The sequence below is a fragment of the Musa acuminata genome, chromosome BXJ3-9, assembly GCF_036884655.1.
Source record: "Musa acuminata AAA Group cultivar baxijiao chromosome BXJ3-9, Cavendish_Baxijiao_AAA, whole genome shotgun sequence".
Taxonomy (NCBI): domain Eukaryota; kingdom Viridiplantae; phylum Streptophyta; class Magnoliopsida; order Zingiberales; family Musaceae; genus Musa; species Musa acuminata.
The window spans coordinates 48,738,717-48,764,146 of record NC_088357.1 but is presented as its reverse complement, the minus strand read 5'-3'; the positions used below and the strand labels follow the sequence as shown (position 1 = coordinate 48,764,146).

General features: G+C 41.9%; 2 protein-coding genes and 1 pseudogene across 4 annotated transcripts in view; all 3 read left to right on the top strand.

Annotated features, from left to right (window-relative positions):
• Nucleotides 1–25,430, top strand: part of LOC135648911 (dihydroneopterin aldolase 2-like) — a 46,774-nt gene that overhangs the window by 17,292 nt on the left and 4,052 nt on the right. The window lies entirely within an intron of this gene.
• Nucleotides 9,860–12,577, top strand: LOC135648910 (uncharacterized; annotated as a pseudogene).
• On the top strand, nucleotides 12,846–24,403 carry LOC103999486 (dihydroneopterin aldolase 1). Of its 3 annotated transcripts, none has more exons than XM_065166930.1 (4): nucleotides 12,846–13,248; nucleotides 20,769–20,991; nucleotides 21,941–22,148; nucleotides 23,953–24,403. In XM_065166930.1, exons 3-4 carry the CDS (start codon nucleotides 21,952–21,954, stop codon nucleotides 24,155–24,157), a joined length of 402 nt encoding a protein of 133 aa, XP_065023002.1. In that variant the 5' UTR covers nucleotides 12,846–13,248; nucleotides 20,769–20,991; nucleotides 21,941–21,951; the 3' UTR covers nucleotides 24,158–24,403. The 3 variants fall into 3 exon arrangements, 2 of the variants coding, with proteins under 2 accessions (XP_065023002.1, XP_018673810.2); XR_010501126.1 differs by lacking the exon at nucleotides 20,769–20,991 and having other exon boundaries at nucleotides 12,862–13,248; nucleotides 23,953–24,214; nucleotides 24,283–24,403; XM_018818265.2 differs by lacking the exon at nucleotides 20,769–20,991 and having other exon boundaries at nucleotides 12,862–13,248.

Sequence of the window (25,430 nt, the reverse complement as noted above, 5' to 3'; positions counted from 1 at the left end):
TGGCTGGAAATAGTCCTTGCAGAACGAGTTGTAGTTCCGACCGGAGTTACTGGCGTCGGGGTAACTTCAGTTCATGCATTTATCGGTCACATTCTATGTTTTGTTTATTGAACTGGATTGCTCCAGCGGCTATACCAGTTGGTAATTTTTGAAATGCCTCGATTTTGACTTCTCTTTCGTCTTTCGTTCTTAATCTTTATTCTGGTACAAGTTTCATGCCTGCATTGACCGTAACCCCCCGCATGGATGGCATCGTATGAATTGACAGATAATTATGTGGTTCGTGGTTTTGAAACCGAATAAATGTTAGACATGTAACATTTCTGTACAAAAGCTGCTAAATTGTCATTCGGTATGAAGAATGCAAAAGAAGTTGCTGGTGAAGAATGAAAAAAGACCAAAAAGAAAAAAAGACCAGATGTTGGTGTTTCCCTAATTAAAGTGACATCTGGATTTCACCAGGAAATTGCCATCTCCAACTGACATTTATTTATTTAATTTTTTCGTGTAATGTGATTTTGAAGTTGACTATTACCATGAGTACACACATCGCCATTGGTTGTGTATTCAGAATTTGTGATAGTAGCTAGTCACTGTAGTTTCCTTGTTTCATGCATGATCTTTATAGAGCAATTTTAAAATTAACATTATGAAAGTAACACTGATCTTGTGCTCTTTTCTTGTATCATATATATTGTGTGCAATTGTTTGTCGCATTGTATTGACCACGACTCTTGTAATTCTTGGATTTGTTAGAATTAGATACAATGGTGGGATGGCAAAGGTGCCTACGTTCTGTTCTTCGCCAGGTCAATACCATGATGGAGCGCAATGGCCGTTCATCTGCCATTGGTTATGACGCTTGCACTAAGCTCTATTCACCAGGTAACCTTCTAAAAAATTATGACAGACACTTTTCTTGAATGTGCCATCTCTGTTAGTGTGAATATGCGTCACCAAGGCAATATTTCTAATCATATGCTTTAGTACCTCCTAAATAATTTTTGTTTTTTGCATCCTATCCAATGGCTGAAGAATGTATATGTCCCTACAAATGATTTTGATGCTTACTTTTTCATGCGTAACCAACTCTTAGTCCTGAAATGCATATTATTGACAAATGCACCATAAGCTACTTGATACAAAATTCGCTTTTTGCATTAGTATTAACCGGTGCATTTGTTTGTCTACAGATGTGAAATATGTAGCATCAGATTGGTATATTGTCTGACCTGAAGAATTATGAATTCTTTTTTATTTTTTGCATGACAGCCATTTCTAGTGTGACTTATTCTGTTATTCCTGAAGCTGAGCTGATCGAGAGGCAAATTTGCGTTATTCCTGAAGTTGAACCCTAGCGAAGCGAAGCAAAGCAAAGCAAGCCCGACTGCTGCCGGCGAGTTACTGAGAGCCGGTCGTCGCTCGCTGCCTCTCTCCCAATTCTCAAGCCTTGGCTGTCGTCGCCTGCCGCCGCCAAGAGGTTCTCTCTCGCTCTTTTCTTTTACTTGATGCTCTATCGAAGCGTTCATTCATATCCTGAGAAGCAGTGAGATCGGTGTCTAATAATTAGCACTTTGAACCCTCATGAGTAGCAGTTCTGTGAATCACCCGACACGGCATTTCGTTGTCTTGATTTCTTTTTATTTGTCCTTCTTCTTGCCTTGGTGGTGATTCAGGGCGGGCAAAGGGGGGTTGGGTTGTTGATCTTGGTTTCGATGATCGATGTATTGTCCTGGTGGCCAAATATTATTTAACCATATGAGTAACTACTGATACTAGCGCATCGAATTAACAATACGTTTGGATTTGGTTTTGGCTGGAAATAGTCCTTGCAGAACGAGTTGTAGTTCCGACCGGAGTTACTGGCGTCGGGGTAACTTCAGTTCATGCATTTATCGGTCACATTCTATGTTTTGTTTATTGAACTGGATTGCTCCGGCGGCTATACCAGTTGGTAATTTTTGAAATGCCTCGATTTTGACTTCTCTTTCGTCTTTCGTTCTTAATCTTTATTCTGGTACAAGTTTCATGCCTGCATTGACCGTAACCCCCCGCATGGATGGCATCGTATGAATTGACAGATAATTATGTGGTTCGTGGTTTTGAAACCGAATAAATGTTAGACATGTAACATTTCTGTACAAAAGCTGCTCAATTGTCATTCGGTACGAAGAATGAAAAAGAAGTTGCTGGTGAAGAATGAAAAAAGACCAAAAAGAAAAAAAGACCAGATGTTGGTGTTTCCCTAATTAAAGTGACATCTGGATTTCACCAGGAAATTGTCATCTCCAACTGACATTTATTTATTTAATTTTTTCGTGTAATGTGATTTTGAAGTTGACTATTACCATGAGCACACACATCGCCATTGGTTGTGTATTCAGAATTTGTGATAGTAGCTAGTCACAGTAGTTTCCTTGTTTCATGCATGATCTTTATAGAGCAATTTTAAAATTAACATTATGAAAGTAACACTGATCTTGTGCTCTTTTCTTGTATCATATATATTGTGTGCAATTGTTTGTCGCTTTGTATTGACCACGACTCTTGTAATTCTTGGATTTGTTAGAATTAGATACCATGGTGGGATGGCAAAGGTGCCTACGTTCTGTTCTTCGCCAGGTCAATACCATGATGGAGCGCAATGGCCGTTCATCTGCCATTGGGTATGACGCTTGCACTAAGCTCTATTCACCAGGTAACCTTCTAAAAATTTATGACAGACACTTTTCTTGAATGTGCCATCTCTGTTAGTGTGAATATGCGTCACCAAGGCAATATTTCTAATCATATGCTTTTGTACCTCCTAAATAATTTTGGTTTTTTGCATCCTATCCAATGGCTGAAGAATGTATATGTCCCTACAAATGATTTTGATGCTTACTTTTTCATGCGTAACAAACTCTTAGTCCTGAAATGCATATTATTGACTAATGCACCATAACCTACTTGATACAAAATTCGCTTTTTGCATTAGTATTAACCGGTGCATTTGTTTGTCTATAGATGTGAAATATGTAGCATCAGATTGGTATATTGTCTGACCTGAAGAATTATGAATTCTTTTTTATTTTTTGCATGACAGCCATTTCTAGTGTGACTTATTCTGTTATTCCTGAAGCTGAGCTGATCGAGAGGCAAATTTGTGTTATTCCTGAAGTTGAACCCTAGCGAAGCGAAGCAAAGCAAAGCAAGCCCGACTGCTGCCGGCGAGTTACTGAGAGCCGGTCGTCGCTCGCTGCCTCTCTCCCAATTCTCAAGCCTTGGCTGTCGTCGCCGGCCGCCGCCAAGAGGTTCTCTCTCGCTCTTTTCTTTTACTTGATGCTCTATCGGAGCGTTCATTCATATCCTGAGAAGCAGTGAGATCGGTGTTTAATAATTAGCACTTTGAACCCTCATGAGTAGTAGTTCTGTGAATCACCCGACACGGCATTTCGTTGTCTTGATTTCTTTTTATTTGTCCTTCTTCTTGCCTTGGTGGTGATTCAGGGCGGGCAAAGGGGGGTTGGGTTGTTGATCTTGGTTTCGATGATCGATGTATTGTCCTGGTGGCCAAATATTATTTAACCATATGAGTAACTACTGATACTAGCGCATCGAATTAACAATACGTTTGGATTTGGTTTTGGCTGGAAATAGTCCTTGCAGAACGAGTTGTAGTTCCGACCGGAGTTACTGGCGTCGGGGTAACTTCAGTTCATGCATTTATCGGTCACATTCTATGTTTTGTTTATTGAACTGGATTGCTCCAGCGGCTATACCAGTTGGTAATTTTTGAAATGCCTCGATTTTGACTTCTCTTTCGTCTTTCGTTCTTAATCTTTATTCTGGTACAAGTTTCATGCCTGCATTGACCGTAACCCCCCGCATGGATGGCATCGTATGAATTGACAGATAATTATGTGGTTCGTGGTTTTGAAACCGAATAAATGTTAGACATGTAACATTTCTGTACAAAAGCTGCTAAATTGTCATTCGGTATGAAGAATGCAAAAGAAGTTGCTGGTGAAGAATGAAAAAAGACCAAAAAGAAAAAAAGACCAGATGTTGGTGTTTCCCTAATTAAAGTGACATCTGGATTTCACCAGGAAATTGCCATCTCCAACTGACATTTATTTATTTAATTTTTTCGTGTAATGTGATTTTGAAGTTGACTATTACCATGAGCACACACATCGCCATTGGTTGTGTATTCAGAATTTGTGATAGTAGCTAGTCACAGTAGTTTCCTTGTTTCATGCATGATCTTTATAGAGCAATTTTAAAATTAACATTATGAAAGTAACACTGATCTTGTGCTCTTTTCTTGTATCATATATATTGTGTGCAATTGTTTGTCGCATTGTATTGATCACGACTCTTGTAATTCTTGGATTTGTTAGAATTAGATACCATGGTGGGATGGCAAAGGTGCCTACGTTCTGTTCTTCGCCAGGTCAATACCATGATGGAGCGCAATGGCCGTTCATCTGCCATTGGGTATGACGCTTGCACTAAGCTCTATTCACCAGGTAACCTTCTAAAAATTTATGACAGACACTTTTCTTGAATGTGCCATCTCTGTTAGTGTGTATATGCGTCACCAAGGCAATATTTCTAATCATATGCTTTTGTACCTCCTAAATAATTTTGGTTTTTTGCATCCTATCCAATGGCTGAAGAATGTATATGTCCCTACAAATGATTTTGATGCTTACTTTTTCATGCGTAACAAACTCTTAGTCCTGAAATGCATATTATTGACAAATGCACCATAAGCTACTTGATACAAAATTCGCTTTTTGCATTAGTATTAACCGGTGCATTTGTTTGTCTACAGATGTGAAATATGTAGCATCAGATTGGTATATTGTCTGACCTGAAGAATTATGAATTCTTTTTTATTTTTTGCATGACAGCCATTTCTAGTGTGACTTATTCTGTTATTCCTGAAGCTGAGCTGATCGAGAGGCAAATTTGTGTTATTCCTGAAGTTGAACCCTAGCGAAGCGAAGCAAAGCAAAGCAAGCTCGACTGCTGCCGGCGAGTTACTGAGAGCCGGTCGTCGCTCGCTGCCTCTCTCCCAATTCTCAAGCCTTGGCTGTCGTCGCCGGCCGCCGCCAAGAGGTTCTCTCTCGCTCTTTTCTTTTACTTGATGCTCTATCGGAGCGTTCATTCATATCCTGAGAAGCAGTGAGATCGGTGTTTAATAATTAGCACTCTGAACCCTCATGAGTAGTAGTTCTGTGAATCACCCGACACGGCATTTCGTTGTCTTGATTTCTTTTTATTTATCCTTCTTCTTGCCTTGGTGGTGATTCAGGGCGGGCAAAGGGGGGTTGGGTTGTTGATCTTGGTTTCGATGATCGATGTATTGTCCTGGTGGCCGAATATTATTTAACCATATGAGTAACTACTGATACTAGCGCATCGAATTAACAATACGTTTGGATTTGGTTTTGGCTGGAAATAGTCCTTGCAGAACGAGTTGTAGTTCCGACCGGAGTTACTGGCGTCGGGGTAACTTCAGTTCATGCATTTATCGGTCACATTCTATGTTTTGTTTATTGAACTGGATTGCTCCATCGGCTATACCAGTTGGTAATTTTTGAAATGCCTCGATTTTGACTTCTCTTTCGTCTTTCGTTCTTAATCTTTATTCTGGTACAAGTTTCATGCCTGCATTGACCGTAACCCCCCGCATGGATGGCATCGTATGATTGACAGATAATTATGTGGTTCGTGGTTTTGAAACCGAATAAATGTTAGACATGTAACATTTCTGTACAAAAGCTGCTAAATTGTCATTCGGTATGAAGAATGCAAAAGAAGTTGCTGGTGAAGAATGAAAAAAGACCAAAAAGAAAAAAAGACCAGATGTTGGTGTTTCCCTAATTAAAGTTACATCTGGATTTCACCAGGAAATTGCCATCTCCAACTGACATTTATTTATTTAATTTTTTCGTGTAATGTGATTTTGAAGTTGACTATTACCATGAGAACACACATCGCCATTGGTTGTGTATTCAGAATTTGTGATAGTAGCTAGTCACTGTAGTTTCCTTGTTTCATGCATGATCTTTATAGAGCAATTTTAAAATTAACATTATGAAAGTAACACTGATCTTGTGCTCTTTTCTTGTATCATATATATTGTGTGCAATTGTTTGTCGCATTGTATTGACCACGACTCTTGTAATTCTTGGATTTGTTAGAATTAGATACCATGGTGGGATGGCAAAGGTGCCTACGTTCTGTTCTTCGCCAGGTCAATACCATGATGGAGCGCAATGGCCGTTCATCTGCCATTGGTTATGACGCTTGCACTAAGCTCTATTCACCAGGTAACCTTCTAAAAATTTATGACAGACACTTTTCTTGAATGTGCCATCTCTGTTAGTGCGAATTTGCGTCACCAAGGCAATATTTCTAATCATATGCTTTAGTACCTCCTAAATAATTTTTGTTTTTTGCATCCTATCCAATGGCTGAAGAATGTATATGTCCCTACAAATGATTTTGATGCTTACTTTTTCATGCGTAACAAACTCTTAGTCCTGAAATGCATATTATTGACAAATGCACCATAAGCTACTTGATACAAAATTCGCTTTTTGCATTAGTATTAACCGGTGCATTTGTTTGTCTACAGATGTGAAATATGTAGCATCAGATTGGTATATTGTCTGACCTGAAGATTTATGAATTCTTTTTTATTTTTTGCATGACAGCCATTTCTAGTGTGACTTATTCTGTTATTCCTGAAGCTGAGCTGATCGAGAGGCAAATTTGTGTTATTCCTGAAGTTGAACCCTAGCGAAGCGAAGCAAAGCAAAGCAAGCCCGACTGCTGCCGGCGAGTTACTGAGAGCCGGTCGTCGCTCGCTGCCTCTCTCCCAATGCTCAAGCCTTGGCTGTCGTCGCCGGCCGCCGCCAAGAGGTTCTCTCTCGCTCTTTTCTTTTACTTGATGCTCTATTGGAGCGTTCATTCATATCCTGAGAAGCAGTTAGATCGGTGTTTAATAATTAGCACTCTGAACCCTCATGAGTAGTAGTTCTGTGAATCACCCGACACGGCATTTCGTTGTCTTGATTTCTTTTTATTTGTCCTTCTTCTTGCATTGGTGGTGATTCAGGGCGGGCAACGGGGGGTTGGGTTGTTGATCTTGGTTTCGATGATCGATGTATTGTCCTGGTGGCCGAATATTATTTAACCATATGAGTAACTACTGATACTAGCGCATCGAATTAACAATACGTTTGGATTTGGTTTTGTCTGGAAATAGTCCTTGCAGAACGAGTTGTAGTTCCGACCGGAGTTACTGGCGTCGGGGTAACTTCAGTTCATGCATTTATCGGTCACATTCTATGTTTTGTTTATTGAACTGGATTGCTCCAGCGGCTATACCAGTTGGTAATTTTTGAAATGCCTCGATTTTGACTTCTCTTTCGTCTTTCGTTCTTAATCTTTATTCTGGTACAAGTTTCATGCCTGCATTGACCGTAACCCCCCGCATGGATGGCATCGTATGAATTGACAGATAATTATGTGGTTCGTGGTTTTGAAACCGAATAAATGTTAGACATGTAACATTTCTGTACAAAAGCTGCTAAATTGTCATTCGGTATGAAGAATGCAAAAGAAGTTGCTGGTGAAGAATGAAAAAAGACCAAAAAGAAAAAAAGACCAGATGTTGGTGTTTCCCTAATTAAAGTGACATCTGGATTTCACCAGGAAATTGCCATCTCCAACTGACATTTATTTATTTAATTTTTTCGTGTAATGTGATTTTGAAGTTGACTATTACCATGAGCACACACATCGCCATTGGTTGTGTATTCAGAATTTGTGATAGTAGCTAGTCACAGTAGTTTCCTTGTTTCATGCATGATCTTTATAGAGCAATTTTAAAATTAACATTATGAAAGTAACACTGATCTTGTGCTCTTTTCTTGTATCATATATATTGTGTGCAATTGTTTGTCGCATTGTATTGACCACGACTCTTGTAATTCTTGGATTTGTTAGAATTAGATACCATGGTGGGATGGCAAAGGTGCCTACGTTCTGTTCTTCGCCAGGTCAATACCATGATGGAGCGCAATGGCCGTTCATCTGCCATTGGGTATGACGCTTGCACTAAGCTCTATTCACCAGGTAACCTTCTAAAAATTTATGACAGACACTTTTCTTGAATGTGCCGTCTCTGTTAGTGTGAATATGCGTCACCAAGGCAATATTTCTAATCATATGCTTTTGTACCTCCTAAATAATTTTGGTTTTTTGCATCCTATCCAATGGCTGAAGAATGTATATGTCCCTACAAATGATTTTGATGCTTACTTTTTCATGCGTAACAAACTCTTAGTCCTGAAATGCATATTATTGACAAATGCACCATAACCTACTAGATACAAAATTCGCTTTTTGCATTAGTATTAACCGGTGCATTTGTTTGTCTACAGATGTGAAATATGTAGCATCAGATTGGTATATTGTCTGACCTGAAGAATTATGAATTCTTTTTTATTTTTTGCATGACAGCCATTTCTAGTGTGACTTATTCTGTTATTCCTGAAGCTGAGCTGATCGAGAGGCAAATTTGCGTTATTCCTGAAGTTGAACCCTAGCGAAGCGAAGCAAATTAAAGCAAGCCCGACTGCTGCCGGCGAGTTACTGAGAGCCGGTCGTCGCTCGCTGCCTCTCTCCCAATTCTCAAGCCTTGGCTGTCGTCGCCGGCCGCCGCCAAGAGGTTCTCTCTCGCTCTTTTCTTTTACTTGATGCTCTATCGGAGCGTTCATTCATATCCTGAGAAGCAGTGAGATCGGTGTTTAATAATTAGCACTTTGAACCCTCATGAGTAGTAGTTCTGTGAATCACCCGACACGGCATTTCGTTGTCTTGATTTCTTTTTATTTGTCCTTCTTCTTGCCTTGGTGGTGATTCAGGGCGGGCAAAGGGGGGTTGGGTTGTTGATCTTGGTTTCAATGATCGATGTATTGTCCTGGTGGCCAAATATTATTTAACCATATGAGTAACTACTGATACTAGCGCATCGAATTAACAATACGTTTGGATTTGGTTTTGGCTGGAAATAGTCCTTGAAGAACGAGTTGTAGTTCCGACCGGAGTTACTGGCGTCGGGGTAACTTCAGTTCATGCATTTATCGGTCACATTCTATGTTTTGTTTATTGAACTGGATTGCTCCAGCGGCTATACCAGTTGGTAATTTTTGAAATGCCTCGATTTTGACTTCTCTTTCGTCTTTCGTTCTTAATCTTTATTCTGGTACAAGTTTGATGCCTGCATTGACCGTAACCCCCCGCATGGATGGCATCGTATGAATTGACAGATAATTATGTGGTTCGTGGTTTTGAAACCGAATAAATGTTAGACATGTAACATTTCTGTACAAAAGCTGCTAAATTGTCATTCGGTATGAAGAATGTAAAAGAAGTTGCTGGTGAAGAATGAAAAAAGACCAAAAAGAAAAAAAGACCAGATGTTGGTGTTTCCCTAATTAAAGTGACATCTGGATTTCACCAGGAAATTGCCATCTCCAACTGACATTTATTTATTTAATTTTTTCGTGTAATGTGATTTTGAAGTTTACTATTACCATGAGCACACACATCGCCATTGGTTGTGTATTCAGAATTTGTGATAGTAGCTAGTCACAGTAGTTTCCTTGTTTCATGCATGATCTTTATAGAGCAATTTTAAAATTAACATTATTAAAGTAACACTGATCTTGTGCTCTTTTCTTGTATCATATATATTGTGTGCAATTGTTTGTCGCATTGTATTGACCACGACTCTTGTAATTCTTGGATTTGTTAGAATTAGATACCATGGTGGGATGGCAAAGGTGCCTACGTTCTGTTCTTCGCCAGGTCAATACCATGATGGAGCGCAATGGCCGTTCATCTGCCATTGGGTATGACGCTTGCACTAAGCTCTATTCACCAGGTAACCTTCTAAAAATTTATGACAGACACTTTTCTTGAATGTGCCATCTCTGTTAGTGTGAATATGCGTCACCAAGGCAATATTTCTAATCATATGCTTTTGTACCTCCTAAATAATTTTGGTTTTTTGCATCCTATCCAATGGCTGAAGAATGTATATGTCCCTACAAATGATTTTGATGCTTACTTTTTCATGCGTAACAAACTCTTAGTCCTGAAATGCATATTATTGACAAATGCACCATAAGCTACTTGATACAAAATTCGATTTTTGCATTAGTATTAACCGGTGCATTTGTTTGTCTACAGATGTGAAATATGTAGCATCAGATTGGTATATTGTCTGACCTGAAGAATTAAGAATTCTTTTTTATTTTTTGCATGACAGCCATTTCTAGTGTGACTTATTCTGTTATTCCTGAAGCTGAGCTGATTAAGTGGCAAATTTGTGTTTGTTGCAGGCCAATTTGCACATCCATGGATAGTTTCTGATATTTCTTCCTCAAGAATTGGAAAGCCTTCCTATCAATATTTGCAACATTTGGTAATTGCCTTAAAACATTACACATATAAAATAAACTGTATGTCAGAATCAAGATAATGAAGAATGGAAGACCAATATACTATCTGCCTTCATTTCTTTTATACATCATTGAATTGTTGGACCTGCATTTAAGAAAATTAAGCTCTCACCATATGTTTTTTTATTTATATTACCTATTATTTTAGTATGGGGGCCCAAAAAGTCTGTCATTTTGTATATGTATAGGCATGCTCAGTTTTTGCTGGATATAAATCCTTTGGAATTCATATGATACAACTTTCTCTAGTGACCTAGAGTGCTGATTCTACATCAAATTTTGGTCTTCTTAATATGCCCCTTGAGCTTTTCTCCAGGTGCAAAGAAGCAGGATTTTTAGCACTAGAATTTTATTTAAGTTTCTTGATATAAAAGAAAAGTAAGATGCTTTTCTTACTTGCGATGTCATCGTTATTTTTCTTTAAACTTAACTACCTCAGAGTGACACAATTAAAAAGAAAAAAATAGTGACAGACAATTGTTCATACTGTATTTTTGACCACATGTCCTCCTATTGCAGCAAATTTCCAGTTCGAGGAAACTGTTTGCGGAAGAAGATGCAAACATTGTACCTATTTCATCCCCTTTGACACCTCTTATGGGGGATCCTATGAAGACTGGAAAAAAGGATGCACTATCAAAACCATTGAGGGTTCAAGCTATTAAGAAAGATATAAGACAGGTATACTTTATCCATAGCACCTTTTGTGCAGTTGTGGTTTCATAGTTGCTAGTTGCTCAGAAAAGCTGCACAGCATGAGTGCTCGTACTCTTTTTAAGATATAAACCCTTTGAGATCAGCCCATCTATGCAAGACGATTCAGTTTACTTCATGCTTGACCTTAAATACAGGCCTTATCTCTGCGTAAACGGTACAAGGTTTGAAAATTTGGTTTGAACATGCTCCAAAACCAGTTTTTCTAGTATTGATTAAAACATTTGCTCAAATGCCTTGTGCATTGCACCCTTTGGGTTTTTGATTTTATCATTCATCTCTTATTGGATATGTTGATGTCAGAGTCCCAAGAAGGTTAATCTGGTTGCTAAACTAGTACGTGGAATGCGTGTTGAAGATGCTCTGTTGCAACTGCAAGTAACTGTCAAACGAGCTGCAAAGACCGTCTATCAGGTATCACAAAGCATCACCTCGTGTCTTGCAGGAGCAAAAATTTGATTCAGTTGTCGATTGTAATTGCATTCTTTAAAATTGGGAATGTTTCTGATATGTGAGCTTATTATCTATAAATTGCAGCCTATTTCAGAACCACTGCATTCTTGTATGTATTGCAGGTGATACATTGAGCCCGAGCTAATGCAGCTCATAATCATGGACTGAACCCAGATCGTCTTCTTGTTGGTAAGTGAATGCTTTGAGATTTTTTTTTGGGGTGGGAGGGGAGACAATTAGCTGCCTGTCTCACATTTGCTGCTGCGGTGGTGCGATAGACGAAGCCTTCGTTGGGAAGGGTGTGAATCTGAAGCGGATATCCTACCATGCCAAAGGGAGGAGTGGGATCATGGTGAGACCCAAATGTCGCCTGACGGTGGTGGTGAGAGAAACCACCCCAGAAGAGGAGGCGAAGATCGCCAAGCTGCGGGTCAGCAACTTCAAGAAGCTGACGAGGCGGGAGAGGCAGCTCTTCCCTCATCAGCTCATCGAGACCACTCCCAGGTGGGGCAGAAAGCGGGAAAAGGCTGCACCGGTGTAATGTTTCCTTCTCTGCACGGTGCTCAGGAAAGAGATTGGATTCATCTGCTTTATAGTTGAGGTCCATCTCAAAAAACACATCTGCAAGTAACTTGGAGCTGCCGAAGAATAAATGTTGAAGTCTTTCGCTGCTTGAGTTGGGACAGTAAAAGTGCAAAGCACACATGACTTGATGTAAACATGCCAAGGATGTTTGTGAGTATTTAACTCGTTTGTTCTTTTCAGATTAGAGGGCGGAGTTGGTACTATTCATCATCTACCTCCGCTCCTCTCTATTCACATCTTCTATAATGTTGTGTTACATGGAACGAAAACGCAATGGAGGCTTACCCGCTCGCCTATTTGCCTGATGCTTTTACATGCCACAGTGGAGCAATGAGGGTCCACCTGTGGGTCCTCTGCTGCGTCTAATTAACAGGCAAGTAAGTAGCAAAGCGGGTAAGACAAATATGAAAGGTATAATAAACTTTTTATAATGGTTTCTTCCACTCGCTTGTAGTTGGTAGGGGTCGACCGAAGGGGCACAACAAATAGACCGGAATCCGTACATAAATAATGGATCAAATCAATAACTTGAACCTGGAAATCGTTCGGGTCGGATTCATGTTTGTCTCTTATTGGTTCTTCTCCGATGTGGATTCGTTCCTAATATTTAACTTAACGGGCGACTGGGTCTTAGGGATCTTAATGGGCGAAAGGGCAAGGAGTGTTGGGCCCACAAATTTAGGGTGTCCCGTAGACGACGGTCGGCGAAGGGGGCGTGTGGGTTTAGGTGGCCGGAAGCACATTCGGAAGGGCAAGCCAAGGCAGGGGGGATGACGGCGGCACCGCTGCAGTGGGTGGCGCTGGCGCAGGCGCGGGCCAGGATCTTCGGACACGTCCTGAATCCTTTGGGGAAGCGGTCCCCTCACAAGATCCTCCGGAAGAAGCCCATCGGAGACAAGGTCGCCCAGTGGTACCCTTACGACATCAAGAATGACGATCCCCTCGTCCTCGTTCGCGAGGAGAAACTGTACGTCTACGCTCCCCTCCTCTTATATCTTTTTCTTTCCCCCGTATTTGGTGGTGCACCATTTCGATGTTTTTCGATGCACTCTACGTGCTTGGCCTTTTGTTTCTGAGAACCGATGTTGTAGCGTCGTGGTGTTACGCATATGTTTGTTTGTCTCTTCTAGGTGATATATGACCTCTGCAAATCACGTAATAAGTTACATGGAAAAACAGTATGAGTTGGTGCATGATGGACCAAAAAGTAGGATGGTTTTGTGTGTTATGATTGATGAGATATAGTGCGGAGTACCTTCGACAGAAGAACGCATCTGTATGCTGTAATTTTGAGAATGAGGTTGCAGGCAAAATTCCGTGCTTCTGTATTATTGCTTGCATTTGTCTAGTACACATGCCACGATTGCTTTTCGAAGCAACCACTATCACTTGATCGTCACTGCAATGTAGTTTCACTTATTATCATGGAAACCATTCTTCTTCTATGATTGAAGGCTCGCTTCTGACATGCAAGGCATTATATCGGATCCTGAATCATGGTTATTAATCTTTTGGTGTCCATCTGTTTGTCTGGTGTCAAAAATATCAGAATTACTGCAAACTTTGGACCCTTCGGACTTTGTTACCGGTAAAGCGAAAGGAACACCTTCTCGTTTGTGATCTAGAACTGGTCATTTTTAGCATACTTAAAAATCAAGGTTTAAAATCTCAGTCCGGTGCTGATACCTGTCGGCGGCCGGACTTGACATATCGACACTTGGTGTGCATTGCTATCGTCTGGACCTGAGAGGGAAAGAGATGGGTGGGAGGGAGGAGGATGTGATGAGAAAAGGAGGCTGTGACAGAGGTGGTCTGATGCTATATTCATATAACTTCTCTTTTCTTACCATCCTTCCATATCATTTATCATACTTATCCTGCTGAGGTAGTTGATGCAGCAGGAATATCGTTCTAATTAATTAAAATATTCTGGTGGTTACTTTGGTTAAGACACCAGCATTCATATAGATTAAAGAAACAAGCACACGTTATACTTCTTAACATGATCTTTACTTTATGACATTATTATAACTGCTTTCTCTTTGTAGTAATTTATGATAACATAAGATCTACAAATTTGTTAAATTCCTCGATCCCTTGCCTATTTATATCTGTTGAATTGTCATGGATAAAAAGGCAGAAAGATCTACTTGTGTAAGCTTAGTTTACTATTCATTATTCAGGTCCTTGGATAAGTGTAGCACTCTTCTATGAGTATAGATCTATATACGTGATGAATGTATATTAGTATATAGGTAGAAATTATCTGCTAACTGTGGGTAGTGTTAGCGCGAAACTGGAGGATGATCTTGGATTTTTCTTGAGACATTTGTGTGTTGTCTTTGACCTGATATTATGGCATAATAAGGTCTAAAATGTTCATTGTAGAACACAGTTCCTGAAATAGAGTTCCTTTTTTTTTTGTTATGTTTATAGAAGCCTATTCATATTGTACAACAGCTAGCAAATTTAACTTGAACAATACAAATTTTAAATCATTATAAATGTGCTCCGGCTGTATAGGTTCACTTTTGACCAGACCGCCTTTGACTCTTAATTTTTAAGCTGGAACTAAATAAACACAATATGGCTTGACACCCGCAACTTTATGCTTTTCAGCTTTTAATAGAGCAGGATAGGTTTCTGACATCATAAACTAATGAAGTTTCAAGATCAGTCATCCACCTCGTTGCTTGGTTTTTTTTGGTCAAATTCGGGATTCCTACAAGCAGCTTTCAACATCTTCTGAACTTGATTGGGCATTTTTATCCCATCCCAGTGACCTGATATAACCTATGCACATCTTCATATCATCGATCAAACTCATTAGAAGCTTAGCATGCACTGTTAATTTTGTTTCTAATGTGATGATCGAATCTTGCAACTACTACCACTTTGTAGTTTTTCGTATGCTTGAAAGCGATCAAGAACTCAATCCATCGGATTAGACAAGGTAACTTTTGTCACAAATTTCAGATCCTGCTAAACTGTATTGCGAAGAACTCTTTTTTGTAGTCTCCATCCACTATGTGCAAATGAAATCATACCATATTTTTGTGAAAAACTTTCTTCTGAAACTGGAGATATGGATCACTTATCTTCACTGATATTTATTTATTTATTTTTCTGCCTGTGTTAGGTGATTGGCCAAGTTGGAAATGTTGAAGCGCCGCGGGAAGGGCCCTCCAAAGAAGGGCCCAGGAAGTCGTGCCGTTAAGCGCAATAAATAATTGTCTCTTTATTAGACTCTCTCGGTAGGGCCCTCCAAAGAAGGGCCAAGGAAGACGTGCCGTTAAGCGCAATAAATAATTGTCTCATTATCAGACTATCTCGGTAGCTTATCATTTGCGTGACTATCTATGTTTAATCAAACCCTTATGTGCTAGATAGAGAGACCTGCAAGCATGGGAGAGGGTAATTGATCCTTCAGTGTCATGGACCAGTGTTTGTGTAATGCACCGTGGAACTTGGGGCTGTCCTCTGGTGCGTGGATTGTTGTTGGCTCACTGTATACATTGCATGAACTTGTTGGGAGTAATGGTACGGTGACAACTCGTCATTGGTATTGTGTTGCGTGATGCAATCTAGCCTGACCTATAAGACTTTGATAACCAATTTAGATATGGATGGAAATGAATTGCATCCGACGGGATTTAGAGCCAAGTAGCTTTCTTGTTCGTTATCATAACTAAAAATGTTTTGTTCTGTTTGACTGTAGCAAAGCAAAAAAAATTCCTGATGAGTTCTTTGCGGAGAGGACAAAAAAAAAAAAAAGACTTTCTTTTTTTATATGCTTCGACTTTCTTTCTTTGTTGATTGAACAAGTTTTGCCTTCCTGACACGGACTTAGCTGGTTTTGCCTAAGTCGTGCGGCACCCTTGCGTGTCCGTCCGCAAAGGTCAGCCTCCCCGAAGCCTCCCCTCGTCCCTTAGGACCCACAAAAGAGAGAACAAGACAGAGAAAACGTCTCACTCGGGATCCACAAGCAAACATGTCCGAAAAACACTTTATAGACAATGCAAATTACAAACATACTTTATAAGCTCTGAACAGTTGCACAACAAAGGGTAAAATTGGTCCATTATAGACCGAATAATCTCTCCTACGTGTCCACATGACACAACCTTTATTTACAAGCCTAAAGCGGCCACCGACCCAACTAAAATGGGACTTATAAGCCTTCGGCCGTCCCTCTACATGTTGTACAAAGCATGAACATAACAAAAGACACGGACATACCCAAGCATTACATCAAACACCCTGTTTAGAAGTTTGTCCGTGACATTCTCCTCCACTTATCCCTTCGACGTCCTCGTCGAAGCCTTTGTGAACACTGCAACTCTTTGCCTTTGCTGAGTCTTCAATCTTCTGCTCCAGCTGCAATGCGCCTCCTGGCTCCCAGCTGCTCTCCGCTGCTATTTTTGAGTAGTCGAACCTTTGATCCGCCATGCTGCTACAACTCACCAATGACTTTGACTATGTTGTGGGGTTGGCTGAGTTGTGTTGATCCTTGTTGATTCCTGCGGATCCGCCAGATGAAGGAAAAGACCATCCTTACTGCGCCAGTCTCTCAGAAATTCCTCATGCTGCTTGAACTGGGTGGATGCTTGTTGGAGCTTTAACGAGCACCATCTCGCAAACTTCTGAAGTTTCGGGTCCTTCCTCCACAAAAATCTGCTCATTGACTCTTCTTTCTGTTAGTTGTCACCTCCAAGTAGGTTCGCATCACTTCCGCTTTCGATTGACATTTCGTTGGGAAATGAGGCGGACAATCTATTCTCAGTAGCACTGATCACCGTTGGTGAGGATTTGACAACTGTTGTCTTTCATTATCTTCGAAGGGTCTTTGAACTTGTGCAGAGCTCCTCTGCTGGATAGATAAGAGAATTGGGGTACTCGGTTTCGCCCATTCTCTTAAGGGTTGAGAAGGCAAAGGTTACTTGACTTCGCCCGCCTCCTCGAGGTTGTACTTCATGCATCGAGCTGGTTACTGGGCTTCGCCTGCTCTTTGTTCACACTTCTGAAGCATTTGAAGTGTTTGCACTCCTTGCGTTGAGTTAGCTACTGTGATTCACCTTCTCAATGCCATTGAACTTCTGGAATGCAGGAAGTTTTCACCCCAACTTGGAGTAGTTCTCTGATAGATGAGGTCGCCCCTGGGATTGTACCGTCTTCTCCATCAACCCTGCCGCCTACTCCACTGAGTAGCAAAGGTACAGCACCGCGTACTGCCTGCTTCGTTTCTTGGTCGTGCACTCTTGCATGACCCGAAGTCCTTCACTTACGGCTATCTTGATGAGAAACTTGTTGACACCGGTCTTACGAAGTTTCTTGGCCTCTGCCCTTCAGCCTTGTCTTGGTACTTGGAGATTGCCTCTGCATGCTCCACCTCCTCGGCCCCTTTCATGACCAAGCGCCCTCCCTCCAGGAGAGCAAGGGATCAATGCCTTTCACGGAAGTCCCGCCTCTGCGGTACCATGGCGCTGCCATGCCCATGGCACTACTATCCGTCAACTCGCATCTACATCCCTTTTCTTCACAATCAGTAGACATGCCTCTGTGGTACTCCTCCGAGTCCACCTCCATTCTAACTGATGCTGGATTTTGGGTAGCTAAGCCCCTCTGGACTCGTCGTCGCTTCCTCGCCCATTTCGACCCCCTGCTTCAACACCTATGTGTTCTCCAAGCAGCTCCCTTTGATCGATGGAAAGACAGACTGCAACTCCCATGCGCGGCCTCTGCCATCACGTTGTAGGGTTTGCACCGATTCTGCTCTCCTTAGCTTCCTTGGTAGCAACGTTCTTTTACTCGACCTTGTCCTCTGACTTGTCGGGCTCCCTTAAGCGAATGTGAGCTCTGGAGCAGTCTAACTCTCCAGCTGCTTCGATCATACCACTGTATGATCAAGTCCCTCCCATGGGACTCACTGGTACTTGCATTCGAACTTTTCCCTTGGTGGAACACAGCCCCCATTTGCTGATGACCAAGGCTTTCATCCGATGCAAAATTCGATGCACGCACGGAAGACCCGCCTCTGCGGTACCATGGCCTTTACTCCTTGAATCCATAGCCCTTCTTGCCGTCGTGTTGTTCACCGAAGTGGAGCTCCCAATAGCTCCCGATCATACCTCCATATGATCAAGTCCCTCCCGGGACTAAGTCGTGTGTATCGCCTTGCCACGAACTGTTCCACCACGATCCGCTGCACCATGTCGCCTCCTGGTGACATCTCCATTGCATTCTGATCCTTGTGGAATAAACTCGAATTGTGAACCCTCCATGTGTGGCCTCTGCCAATACATCGCGGGGTCTCCTCCACCTTCGATTCTGTTCGCTCCTTTGGCAATCGACCTTCATCCACCCACTCTTGGGTCACACAAAGATGAAGCACCGCTCTAGGACAGTCCGTCGCCTAGTAGCTCTCGAAGTCCCCCGACTTCGCTGCAATCAGTGCACCATTGTCTGGATCCTGGGCCTCTGCCCCTACCAGCACAATCTTCGCTGCGCACCGCCTCCTTCACAACAACTTGAATGACAACACTGTGGCATATTCTTCAAGAGTACCCGCCTCTGCGTCCTCTTGCCCCGTGCTAAGGCCTTCTGAACTCAACTTCGCCTCCGCAAATTGAGTCGCCTTAGTTCTTCCATCAAATGCTCCTCCGAGATGAAGTGAATGTGCCCCGAAGCTCCCTTCGTCTTTGGCACCATGCAAGATGAGTCCGCTCCGTCAAAATTGATTGACCCATGGAACAACATGATCCTGCTCTTGCCTCTGCAAGAGTTCATGTCCTTGACCTCTGTCTAAGGAAAAACACTATGCCTCTGCTCCATGTTCCATCTTCTATGCTGGCTCCCTTCATGCGGCTTGGGTACTTCGCCAAGTTACACCCAAGTTGCTCCGCTCCTCGTTGTTGCATTGAGTTGATGGTGGCCCTTGCGCCCACCATTCCACGGGTCAGCCCTCCCTTGAGTCCGATCTCCATATCGACTCCAAGTGTGTCTTCATTTGTGTTGCTTTGGGTCGCTCCCCCACTTGATCTCGCAATGCATCCACCAATGCATTCTCTCGAGCGAGATCATGCGACAACTCCTCGCCGCTTGCTCAGTCCATCGAGCTTCGTGGAATTGTTGTTTGTTGAGGTACTCCTCCTCAACATGTGAGGTCCGTCTCACATGATTCTCTCTCTGGAGAGCCGGGACTTATCCCTCCTGGATAACTGTCCCGTTGGAGCAACATCTCTCTTCGTTTCGGAAACCACCATCCCCTTGGACTACTCCGATCTGCTGAACAAACTGTGCATTGTTCTGCCTCCTGCAAACGCACTTGCTAGATTGGGACTCCACATCAATACCGCCCCCGCTGCACCCCTCAAGGCCTAGCAACATGCTGAACTCGTTGCACACTTCAGCCTCCTACGGACGTATCCTTCACAAGCCGAAGAGAAAGTTTCAATGCTCCGTGGCGCCGAGTTTCGGCCGCCTTGGGATGGCCACGAACATTCCATCGTCCGCATACAAGCCCCTGCATGAGTATCAAATTCTTCAAGCTAGCAATTCCCCTCTCCTCTGTGAGCTTTGCATAACTCTTTTGGTCGTTGCGCAACTCATTCCACCTTGCATGGTCTCATCCTTTTGCCAAGCGCCTCGCTTGCCATGAGCACTATCCGGAATGGTTGTCAACGTTGAGCCGTAGCTCAAACTCAGCCATCCCAACCTTTGTGCGCTCCAAATTCTTCCAAGCTTGCCTGTTCTCGTGGTGCCTCTTGCGCGAAGGGTTGGCCATTCCTCTGAATGCCAATCTCAGATGCCCGCTCCTCTGAGCGACTCTTTTCCCTACATCTCCATGCCCGTTTTCCCTCAAACGGTCGCGCGTGTGCTGACTGCCCTCAACGCAGCCCCGCTAGGTCCCCCACGTTTGCATGTCAAGTGTTTCTATAAGTGCTTGTCCCGCTCTGATACCATATGACACGGACTTAGCTGGTTTTGCCTAAGTCGTGCGACACCCTTGCGTGTCCGTCCGCAAAGGTCAGCCTCCCCTGGTCCCTTAGGACCCACAAAAGAGAGAACAAGACAGAGAAAACGCCTCACTCGGGATCCACAAGCAAACATGTTCGAAAAACACTTTATAGACAATGCAAATTACAAACATACTTTACAAGCTCTGAACATTTGCACAACAAAGGGTAAAATTGGTCCATTATAGACCGAATAATCTCTCCTACGTGTCCACATGACACAACCTTTATTTACAAGCCTAAAGCGGCCACCGACCCAACTAAAATGGGACTTATAAGCCTTCGGCCGTCCCTCTACATGCTGTACAAAGCATGAACATAACAAAAGACACGGACATACCCAAGCATTACATCAAACACCCTGTTTAGAAGTTTGTCCGTGACATTCCGGTTTGTTAAACGTAGGATTATGATCTCACTATTTCCATTGAACGCCTGCCTAAACTTTATTTTTCGTGCTCGACTCAAATAGGTTATGCGAGACAAGGTCCGTCGCCGTGTGGTATTCCGTGCATTCTCGTGCATCGTCAACTCGTGGCCGTCCGTGGTTGGTCTGATTTGATCCTTAGGACTTCTCGGCGATGACTTGCCCCTCGGCGGCACCAACGGACACGCTCCCGCCCCTTAGTCTGCTCCCATATCATCTCCAAGGAATCGGGTGGGAGAGAATGGTGGAGACGGAGTCTTGCGCGAAGGTAATCGATCTCTGCCTCCTTGCAAGTTATTTTGAGTTTCTTTTTGCAACGATTTACGGATTGCAATCGAATGAAGGGCCGTCCTGATTTGGTCATACAAACCGGTGAAGAATATCGGTCCATCGATCTTCACGATAGGGTATTGTGTTCCATCGAGCTGTTTGAACTCGAAAACCTGCGGCTGGTTCTTAAAATTGCATTCTAGGGTTGCCAATCGAATGAAGGGCCATCCTGATTTGGTCATAGAAACCGGTGAAGAATATCGGTCCATAGATCTTCACGATAGGGTATTGGGTTCCATCGAGCTGTTTAAACTTGAAAACCTGCGGCTGGTTCTTAAAATTGCATTCTAGGGTTTTTTTTTTGTCGTTGATATCTTCAGCTCCAATTTCGCAAAAAAAGTCTTCCTCGGATTTGGTTGATTTAAGTCGGTCTTTTCGGGCTCCGGTCACCATATTGTCTCTCGTTCGAAAAGAAAAAAGGTTAGCCATTTACGTGCTGTCGGGAGCAACCAAGATGTAGGAAAGGTTGGTATTCAGATATGGTTGTCAGTACTGTTTATTTAGTGTACTTGCACATTCATGAAACTGGGGAAGCTGCTATCATTTGAATCCGATATAAAGAACCGAACAGTAAGTCTCGCATTGTGCTTGTTGGCTATTTGAGCTCTGTTTATCTCGTCTTTATCCTGCATCCTTCTTGAACTGCAAGTTTAAAGCCTCCGTGTAGTGATATATAATTGAACCTTATATCTGCAGATGCAGGTATCTATGTCAAGCTGCATTTCATTTATAGTATTTAATTTCTTTGGCTTTCATCAATGCAATTTTTTTTTTATAGAAACCAACTTAAATGTTATTTTTTAAGTGATATGTTGGAGCCAATACATCGAGGTATCTTCTTTTTTTGTTGCATATTCTGAAAATTGAAACCTTATATACTTCATCAGGTTCAACATCCATGGGTGAACGTGATTTTGTTGATAAAGACAAGCTGATACTAAGGGGCTTGCAGTTTCATGGATTTCATGGTGTGAAACTGGAGGAAAAGAAGCTTGGTCAAAAGTTTGTGATCGATGTGGATGCTTGGATGGACTTGAGCAATGCTGGTAAATCTGATGACATTTCTGTCACAGTCAGCTATACTGCTATTTACCGGTAACTGTTCCTTTTTCTTGTACCTCTTCCTTTTTGAGAATGCAGTGGTTATACATTATGTCTGTTTTAATAAAACTTATAGCAGTTATAAACAGTTGATATATTTCCTCTAAGATGTATCTGCTATGGCCACCGGCAGAGTTGATTGTCTTGGTAGTTGGTACCTAGTAGTCTGCATCTCTGTTTTAGTGGTGGGTGGGGTTAGATTTCATGCTCGATCAACCATTTCTTTTTTTTTTCAACGATAACCAGCTTGTTTGCAGAAATGGCCCGTGACTGACTTGACTATTTCATCTCTAAGTTTAAGGCCCTAATGATGGGATGACCTGAGGCCACAACCATACGTAAAGTTTAGAGATGATTTTTCTTCTAAGCAAAAGATAGGTTCATTATATTTTTTGGTAAGTTATTTTAAAAATACTGGCTGCTAAATTTTTCATCAACTCTTTTGGTCATACATCTTATTAAAGAACACCCAAGTCACTAGTCTTCATCCTGACTTAGCCATAGTAATATTCATAGACTAATGTGAGCCTTTGAACTTGCAAGTAGTTTTTTAGAATGAAATACTACCTTTGATAATTTTATCAAGATAGACAGCAAAAATGAGCTCACAGTTGAGGCATTATGTGAACTTTTGCGAATGGAGGGAAGACCATATGTAATTTAGTACTTGAAATGAGAACTCTTAATATAGCACACAATGTGATGAGAATGTCTTAAGCATCAGGAGGTGACCTGCCTCCATGGAATATTGGAAATTGAGAGAATGAGAATTTCTTTATAACATATTTTACTGATGTTCACTATTCGAGAGAATGAGAATGGATGCAAGGAGGAGGGTTGTTGCAGAGTGGAATGATGGTTTATATTTCGTGCTATTGCTACAGTACCATTGGAGCAAAAGGAGAATCTAGGAAACATTTTGACAATATGTTATCCTTCATGCATTTGCACAATCCTCACTTCTAGCTTTGGTATTATCTTTCTGGTACAATATATAATTAGGTTAGTGGCGCCAACAGTCGTGTGAACACAGGTTGAATCATATCACCATGCAAAATGGGTGACATGCCATGCCGACCTCTCCCGGATGTGTGCCAAGACCACTCAGTGGCCTTTACTATCTTGCACATCAAGGACGATGATTCTTCCTGTACATAATGGTGTGCACAAACTTCCTACTTGGTTTGATAAACTTGAAGAGAGTCGACAAAGATGCAAAATGTGAGCTTGAGGCCTGGGGATGGTTTATCCGCAAGGTTCAAAACTTCAGGAACCCAAAAAACATATAAAGAACTCACTTTTGGGTGGTGCACAACAATATAGTCAAATGCTCTTATAATAATCCTGCAGGATATGCATCAGCTTATCAGTGGCATGTTCCAATTGTTCCTATAAAAATAGTATTGGTTTATGGGTTCTTCAAATTCTTTCCCAGGAGGAAGTGTGGGTTTCATAGGAGTGAACATTTCAAAAGGTGGCTCTATTTGTTAATTTGGCTTATGGATCCTTCATATCTACTGATATATTTTGGAAACTCTCTTTCTGATAGCAATTATCTTCTTCTCAGCTTACTAGTGTGTGTATGTGGTTAATAGATGGAAGTGTAGAGTCTGGTCAGGAAATTTGCTTTTGAGAGCATGATATGATAGATCACTGCTGTCACTACTTTTCCGTGAAATCTTCACTTGAGTTGCCAAGTGAATCAAAAAGTTTTTCTTCTTGTTTGGCAAAACTAACAAGAACTTGGATTGCATGTCATCATATGTGGATTACATTAGAGTTGGTGGTGGATGTGCAGGATAGTGAAGGAAGTGGTGGAGGGTCCGTCTCAGAATCTGCTGGAGTCGGTAGCTCACTTGATTGCAAATACCACGTTACTACAATTCCCTCAGATATCTGCTGTGAGGGTGAAGGTGGGGAAGCCTCATGTGGCCGTTCGTGGCACCATCGACTACTTGGGCGTTGAAATCCTCAGATACAAAAAAGCGTCCTCTGTGGATTAAGAGGCTCTGCCAAACCATGGATGTGTTGATGATGATGCGATCGGTCCTTATCGAAAGGTATGTATGTATCTATCTATCTATTATATCATCGAACATTTGTTTTGACTTGCTGGCCACGCACGTAGTGGGCAGGGTGTCTTTAAAAGTCGTGTTGCTGAACCACCGTGAATCCCAGTCGATCGATTGATCCTTCTTGTTGATCGATCGGCTAATAAATAAGAAACAAAGGACCAATTCACCCGGTTTCGTACCCGCTTGGTAAATGGCGACGTGGGATCCACTTCGGCCTGCTCGATGTGGTTTGCGCTCGGCGAATGTGCAGTGGCTGATTAACTGCGTGCGATATTCGAGGTTCTGATGGAGCCCTCATCGTTATACGTTGTGGTGGGTGGGGATGGCGTTACTCTGTTGACACGGGCGACATCAAATCAACAGGTGTCTCTCTCTCTCTCTCCCTCCCTGTGGGTTGTAGGCATTGTCGTCGGCCAAACGAGGGAAGGAGCCGCTTCCTCTCCCAATCGAAGGAAGACTTCGGAACAAGGTATGTTTTTATCTATTTATATCATCGAACATGTGATCGGTCCTCCGTGGAATTTTGTGGTGCTTTCGAGTGTGTTTTCTTGGTGATTGCATTTTCTGGGGTTTTTTTTTTTTTGACTCGCTACTATGAGGTTATGTTATCACCTCTTTCTTTTGATGCGAAGCTATTTCTTATTACACATTAGGAGGAGGTAAAAGAAAAGAAAAGATAAGAAATGGGTAAAAGAAAAACTCACCATCGTGCGTTCTTGAAGCCTCTCGTCTCTCAAAGCTATTTATATCATAGCTTTGAGAGGGTGAGCTGAATCTGATCTCCGATAGTTGGAAACAAGCAAAGCCACCTTATTTTCCGAACATCGCATCACATTACAACAAAGGAAAAGAATTCAAGAAAGCACAACATCACAATTACTTTTCATGCAGCAACTTCCGCGGTCAAGATCGTGGAGAGGAGAGTTCATTTACTCGGCTTGCAGCAACAACAGGACCGAGTAGAGGAGGGTGAGCAAATGAGAGTTCATTTACTCGGTATGCAGTAACTTTTGCACAGTACCGAGGAGAGGAGGGGTTTTAAAAACGCACGATGGTGAGTTTTTTTTTTTATCAATTTTTTTTTTCTTTTACCTCCTCCTACTGTGCAACAAGAAATAGCTTCACATCCAAGGATGACATACCCTCGAGTCAAAAAAAAAAAAAAAAAACCTAAGAAAATACAATTGGTAAGAAAACATCT